At 27.9% G+C, this 7,675-nt stretch overlaps 1 protein-coding gene across 1 annotated transcript; it reads left to right on the plus strand.

Annotated features, from left to right (window-relative positions):
- The first annotated feature begins 122 nt into the window (after positions 1-122).
- On the plus strand, positions 123-7,568 carry LOC127280487 (uncharacterized). The gene is made up of 2 exons (XM_051303502.1): positions 123-150; positions 2,459-7,568. The coding sequence occupies exon 2, from the start codon at positions 2,469-2,471 to the stop codon at positions 7,257-7,259; it is 4,791 nt and encodes a 1,596-aa protein (XP_051159459.1). The 5' UTR covers positions 123-150; positions 2,459-2,468; the 3' UTR covers positions 7,260-7,568.
- The last annotated feature ends 107 nt before the right edge of the window (positions 7,569-7,675 follow it).

Here is a 7,675-nt window from a genome sequence, read left to right on the forward strand (position 1 = left end):
AATTCTTTAAATAAAAATAGACTAACAGGTGTTCCACGTGTATTTTTTTTATCTATATTATTTGAATAACCTTGTGGATATTCTATATATAAGTCTCATTTGCAACATAAATTTTATTAGTTTAAAAAGTGGACAAAATACAACCAAGAGGTAAATATTGTTTAGAGTGTATTAAAAAAAACCTTTTTTTACACCGATGGGGAAATATTTTTTTGCTTTACTTATAACTTTTTTCCTATTAAAAATAGAGAAAAATGTTGTAAATGTTTTTTACGCGGAAGATCTTAAACTTTTAGAAAAAAATTATTTTTTTAAAAAAATATTAATTTTTAAACAATTTGTTTAAAAAATAAAATTTGTTTATAACTTTTAACCATGTTTTCACTCATTTAGAAACGCGAAAAAAATCATGAATATTGTTTAATTCATAATAAATCGATGGTTAAATTTTTGAGATGTCATTATTTTTTGTTTTCGAGATATTAATTAATTAACTAACAAAAGTTAATAAAAAATGAAATATTTTACGAACAAATAAAATTAGAGTAATTTGAAAAACACCATTAGAATGCTTATCAAAATCCGCATCCAACGAGCCCTAAATGAACTATTTTGGATAAACGGGTGTTAAATTAATAATTAATAATAAAAATTATTTAAATAATTAATAACATTTAAGGAAATGAAGATAAACCGTCAATTCTTTTTTTATTTGGAAGACCATCTAATTCTGTGTCAAAAAAAAAATATTAAGTATTACCAAGAATCAAAAATTAATTATAAAATGTTATTTAGAAAAAGATTGAAAAATACCATGCCGAGTAGGTAGGCAGCCCCCTCCAACTTGTGTCGTAGGGTGCTGAAACCTCAATTTTCAATAATCATCTGTTAATAATTTAGATTTGTTAAAAATGTTATTTACATTTTATTTAATACAGAATTAGATGATCTTCCAAATAAAAAAAGAATTGATGGTTTATCTTCATTTCTTCAAATGTTACACGGAAAAAAATTTTCTGGTAATTCTTTAACGTCGATTTAGAGATTTTACATGTTCCTAAATCTGTTAATTCTACAGATATTTTCTGCAAGGATTTAACGCATGCGCGAAAACAATGCAGTGATTCAACTAAGGCTGAGTACGATTGAGTGCGAGAGGTTAAGGCGAATTTAGTGTTTTTATTATTATCATAGTGTCGGCAAGAAAGTTTAATTAAAAAGGAAACGTCTTAAGTATATAAACATTATTATAGAAATAAATTATTACAAATTTTTTATTTTAAAATTAACTGTAGTGATTAAGTGAGAAAAGTCGTTTGTTTCAATTTCTCGACATAAGAAAAAGTGGATTTATCATAAGTTTTGAAAACTTGCTCCTCATTTTTTTTGTTAAAAAATTATTGAAGGATGAATTTATTTACATAGAAGTTATACTAATTTATACAATAATGTTCCGCGAATTTAATGTATTCGGAGGAGAATATAACCTATAAGAAATACTCTACCAAATATATATTATCCCCGCATATAGTATACATAATTTGGTCACTCAACAGTTTTTAAGAACTGTAGCTCAAACTTGTAGAATTAACAGATTTTAATGCCAATGATTCAACATATTTCTCTATTTGGAGAAACATCAGTAGATGGCGCAGGAGTTTCTGTAAATTCTACAGAAAATTTTTTTCCGTGTATTAATTATTTAAATAATTTTTATTATTAATTATTAATTTAACACCCGTTTATCCAAAATAGTTCATATAGGGCTCGTTTGATGCGGATTTTGATAAACATTCTAATGGTGTATTTAAAATTACTCTAATTTTATTTGTTCGTAAAATATTTCATTTTTTATTAACTTTTGTTAGTTAATTAATTAATATCTCGAAAACAAAAAATAATGCCATCTCAAAAATTTAACCATCGATTTATTATGACTTAAACAATATTCATGATTTTTTTCGCGTTTCTAAATGAGGGAGAACATGGTTAAAAATTATAAACAAATTGTTTAAAAATTAATATTTTTTTTTTTTTAAATAATTTTTTTCTAAAAGTTTAAGATCTTCCGCATAAAAAACATTTACAACATTTTTCTCTATTTTTAATAGGAAAAAAGTTATAAGTAAAGCAAAAAAATATTGATCAAATTTGTTATTGTAAATATCTCGAAAAATATTAAAAATTTCAAATTCAAAATTTGTACACTTATTTAGCACCACTATCACTACAATTTACCGAATTTTGAGAAAAATCCGAGACATGATCCCGTCTTCTCATATGAAATGCCTCACCTTTAATTAATTTGTATTATTGCGAATTCCTATGAATTATCTTGAATTAACTTGAATTATATGAATTATTCCGAATTATCTGAAATTTGGCTTCAAATCCTCAAGGAAACATGATCTTCTTTAAAAAAAATAATAATAAAACCTAACACGTTAATTTGTTTCAGGATCAACACAATGAACAACACAACAATCATTGTTGAGCAGTCACAGAACTTTCAATTTCTTTCCGTTTGTCACTACATTAATCTTCTTGGTATTATTTTTCATAATAAAAATTATATTACATTTGAGCAGCAAAGTCAACCTGACATTGTTGTCAACACTTTAATTGAGCGTCTAACGAAATCGAAAAATGAAACCCGCATGAAAAGTTACATTCTAAGAGAATTACTAAAAGAAACTGATCTCTATGGTGGTGAAAAACATGAAATGCTTGACATGAAATATGTAAACGAAACATTTAAGTACATCATTAATGGGGTACTATTTCCCAACTATAGCAACATTAATTTGTATTTGGCTGAAATGATTCAGAATTCAGATAATTTAAATTATTCAATTTTTAAGAAAACCGTGTATAATCATCTCTTGCAACATCACTTCAATTGGGAGTACTGTTCGCAAAAAAATTACACATCAACACTACCTCAATTGACAATTAAAAAAATTTTCGACGACTACATTTGGTCAATTTTTCCCCAACCCGAAGAAGACATGAGCATAATGGACGTTAAATACATTTATTCAATGGTAGGTTTAAATATTCTCAGGTCCACGTCATCGGATGAACCAAATCTTTCGTTCTCGGAATATATTTTAATCTCGCGAGAACTTGATTTGCAGCATATCGATAATGAAACCTATAAAATTGTATTATCGTATTACTCAACTGCAGCTTTATTTTTTTATGCCTCTAAAGGCAAAGGAATAAATAAAATTAATTTAAATGATGAATTTTGGAGAGAAGCTTATAAAATTTTATTTACCGAAATTGATATCAAAATGAATGAAATTGTAAGTAAAGAAATTGAGAATAGTTTGCCTTACAAACTGGAAAGGCAAATCAATAATACCAAAACTCGGACGATGATTGCCCGCGAAATACTTCTTCTTTATTGTTATCCTTCTGTCCATGGTGATTCGTCATTGTATCGTGCCTATATAGAAGGATATGTGTACTTGTATAAAAGCACGTACCTTTTTCTACTAAAAACTTTTCTCCAGCAGAGATGCAAAACAAGTCATTTTCCAGATTTAAAAAATGTATTTCTTAAGCAATTTCCAAAACTAGAAAAACTGTACAAAGAAATGATAAGAAATTCAATTTCGAAAGTCTTAATCGACGGTGGTTTATTAGAAAAAATGAATCCAAATGTTACAGTGAATTCTGTAAAACCAATACTTCACACAAAATGTTACACTCCTTGTAGTATCGACATGAAAATAAACGAAGACATACATGTAATATTTGCAATAATTGAAAACAAAAAAAAAGAATACTACGCTATTAGACAAGTGAAAGATGAATTGACATTAATTACAAGAAATGGAAATGAAAAAGAATTTCTTAGCGCTATTATCGATCCTAAATATTTAAAACTGCTCAAATCAGATAAAGAGTATTTTTTTGAACTGTCACCGTATAAATATAAAAATGAAAATTATAAATTTTTTGTTGAAAGAATTGCCAATATGAAGACAAAGGCGTTTATAACAAACATGACAGAAGTATATAATGAGGAAGTTCTTGATGAAAAAATTTCAAATATCGTGAAAATTTTTATCCCATTATACAATTGTATTGAAAGTTCAATAGCAGGTGACATAAGTGGAGCCACGTTAAGTTGTAGCCTGGATATTTTAAGTTTTCTTCCAGTTATAGGTTTCTTTGTATCAAATTCATTTAAGATAGTCAACGGTGTCGGAGGTTCAATTATTAAGAATATTTTTATGACAAACGCTGTTGCAAAGACAGCCGGAATTGTGACCAAAATGTCATTAAGTGCAGCGTTAAAGGCAATTGCAAAAGATTCTGTTATTACAATCGCAAAACAAATTTTAACTAAAGAATTCTTTAAAGGTTTAACAATAGCCTCCCTTCGAACACTAGATCCTGGATTTGAATTACTTCACTCAATGGGCCGCTTTAGTTTTAAAATGTTAGGAAAACTGGTTAAAAATTTTGAATTAGTTTTTAAAACTATATCACAAGCTAAAAATTTTATATTATCACTAAAAACCTTATTAATGAACATGCAACGAAGTATACATCTGTTAACTGACATAAGGGGATTAGTACCAAAGGTTTTATTGAAGAAAAATAATTATGACATTGTTAGATACCATTATCCTGGTGGTTCACGTTTATTTGGACCTGAGTACATAAGATCAATTGACACAATTGCCGAATTAAGAACCGTGCAAGGAGCTTCATATAAGGTTCCAGTTGTTCCAGTAAAATCATCCGGTGAAATTTCTTACAAAGAATTTGTTCCAGAAATTAACAGTATAATTGGACCCGAAATGAAAATGGATAACAATGATCTTCTTCGTCGAGTTAAATATATGGTAGCGGATATGGTGGCTAATGGACCGGAAATGAAAATAACTCGTGATTATCAAGTCTATCCTATTACAATAGAATGGAAAATAAAACCTGCGAATGAATACGACGAAAAATTAGTGTTACAAAAAGCATCTCAACCACTATCGGATGAATCCAATCTGTTAGAAGAAATAAATCACAATGTTCAGTCACAGAAGGGAAACTTAGAGGTACAAAAAGTACCAGAAATTTTTGAACAATATCATCATAAAAAATTTTCTCATGAAAAGAGAAAAAATCCAAATATAATGCGGGAAGATATGGAAAATATTAATCAACATCTACAAAAAGCAGAAGAATCATTGATTAATATCCCTAAGACTTCAATACATTCTGTACATGAAAAACCAAACACAATCATTAAAGCAGGTGATATATCAAACAGTTTCGAATATTCAACACCACAACTGCAAAGATTACAAGAATTTGCGGATAGTATCCCAGGAACGTCGAGACAAACTTTCCAAATTAAACCAAACTTAAATATTGAAAAAGTCGAAATATTATCAGAAAATTACGTTCATTCTTCGCCATATGTGAAAGAAATACTAGAACAAGTGAAAAAAAATCCATATCTAAATCCAGATAAAAGAAAATTAGATACAATTTCAGGAAATATAGAAAGTATTGCAACACATCAACATAAAAAACCAAAAACATTGGATTTGGATGATATCCCCGGAACGTCAAAACAAAATGTACATCAAAATTCAAATTTAAACAAAAAAAATGTAAATACATTATCCGAAGGTTTAGAGAACTCTGCACATCTACCAGTACAAAGACTGTTACCTAACTCCGGGTTTAAAATAAAAGAATTTCTACTTGATCCAAACTTCTACGAAGCGATGTTAAAAACCCCAACTTACACAGATTATGTAGATTTATTAAAATTATGTAAATACCAACGTTTAAGCGTTATGATGAAAAAAGAAAGTAAAATGTTAAATTTACGTTATGCTTTAAATAATCTGGCTCGTTTTCAAATAGATAAAAGATTTCCATTAAAAATACCACGTAAACTCTATTTCACTCAAGAACTTAGCGACAATGAACTTTCAAATTTGTTAAATAAATTGAAAACAAAAGAATTTTTCTTTAATGACATTACTATTTTGACAAATAAAGAATCAATGATTTTCGAACCATCAGTAATTTCAGGAACAGAAGTACGTTACAGCATAACAACTACTTCGGCATATGGATTTGTAGACTTAACTAAGTTTCATAAAGACTTTGAAAATGATTACATAACATTTAGCGATGTTTTATTTACATTTAAGGATATTTCTGATAGTGAAAGTAACAAAATTTTAAATATTGAATTAGAGCAAAAGAAAATATCATTTAATTCTTGGTATCATTGTTTAGATTTGGATTTGAGACAATTGTATCAGTTGGAAGAAAATGCACAATTATCAAGAATGAAAGAGATTAATAATGTTGCCATTTTATTATTCAAGAATAATCCTTTAACTAGCTTAAAGGCAGTAAGAAACAATCTTCAAGAGTATATTTTAAGCACAAAACCAAGTTTAGATGTTCCAAGTTATCATGAATTTGCTAATGAAATGATAAATGGTAAATTTACGCATTCTTATCAGGATTGGAAAATAAATGCTCATCCCCATATTTTGGACGTGTTACATAAAAGATATTTAGATAGTATTTCTACAGTGAAAGAAGCAGAAAAAAGAATTAAAGAAATATATGGTTTCACTTATTTACAAAATATAGATGAAGCTTTTTCTAAATATAATAAAATCAAAGATATTAGACAACATCTTCGATTTGAGGATTATTATATTTTGTATTCCTACACGCAGAGAGGGAGTTTATTAAATATTGGTGTACAAAGACGACTGGATGCTGCAGTTAATCGACTTGCGCTTAGACAAAGTGACACAAATAGAGTAAATTTAATGTTTCATCGTGCTGAAATGATTGATAAAGATTATGCTTCGCGCCTTTTAGAAATGGAGGAAAAACATTCTATTAGACTTAATAAGCATATGATAGTGTTTCCAGATCGTGAAAGTCAATTAGCAAATTGTCTGAGTATGAAGCGTAGTTCATCAGAAATTCCGTTGTTAATGGATATTAGATTAAAAAATACGGCCGGTCTTGCTGACGTTACTAGTGTTATTTCCGAGGGAAATCCATTTTATGTCATTTCATCGAGGTCTGATATTATATTGGAGAATATAGTATATCTTGACAAAATTGGAGATACGGAAGTGATGATTATGAAAATGGTGGATGGTGGAAGTTCAACGGAAAAAAGAATGGTTAATATCGCAAAGAATCTTGAGCAATTATATTCCACAGATACCAAGTTTTACTCGGAATTTGGTAATTAGATTTCTGTAAAATTTCTTGTTTTTAAAATAATATATACAGTGTGCGTGTCACATATATATATATATATATATATATATATATAGGACATTAATCAACGTATTGGTGTTGGGAAAAAATATCTACTTCTTATCTAGATTGTAAAATTATCATCTCTGATGATTTCAATTTAACTAATTCGATGGTACATAAACTGAGTTGTAAGGTTAATCATTTTTATAGTGATCTTCACTTTTTTGGTCGCTTAATACATTTATAAAAGATTTACGTAATATATGTTTTTTTCGACAAGCAATAACAATAATGTATCCATCTAAATAAATAAATATTATATTCATTATGAAAAAAATTATATTTTGATTACTTTAATGTTAACCTTCTATACGTCGAATATACATATGGAAGAATCTTATTTCAA

The sequence above is a fragment of the Leptopilina boulardi genome, unplaced genomic scaffold (assembly GCF_019393585.1).
Source record: "Leptopilina boulardi isolate dan_hultmark-lab unplaced genomic scaffold, ZJU_Lbou_2.1 LbouV2_248, whole genome shotgun sequence".
Lineage (NCBI taxonomy): Eukaryota > Metazoa > Arthropoda > Insecta > Hymenoptera > Figitidae > Leptopilina > Leptopilina boulardi.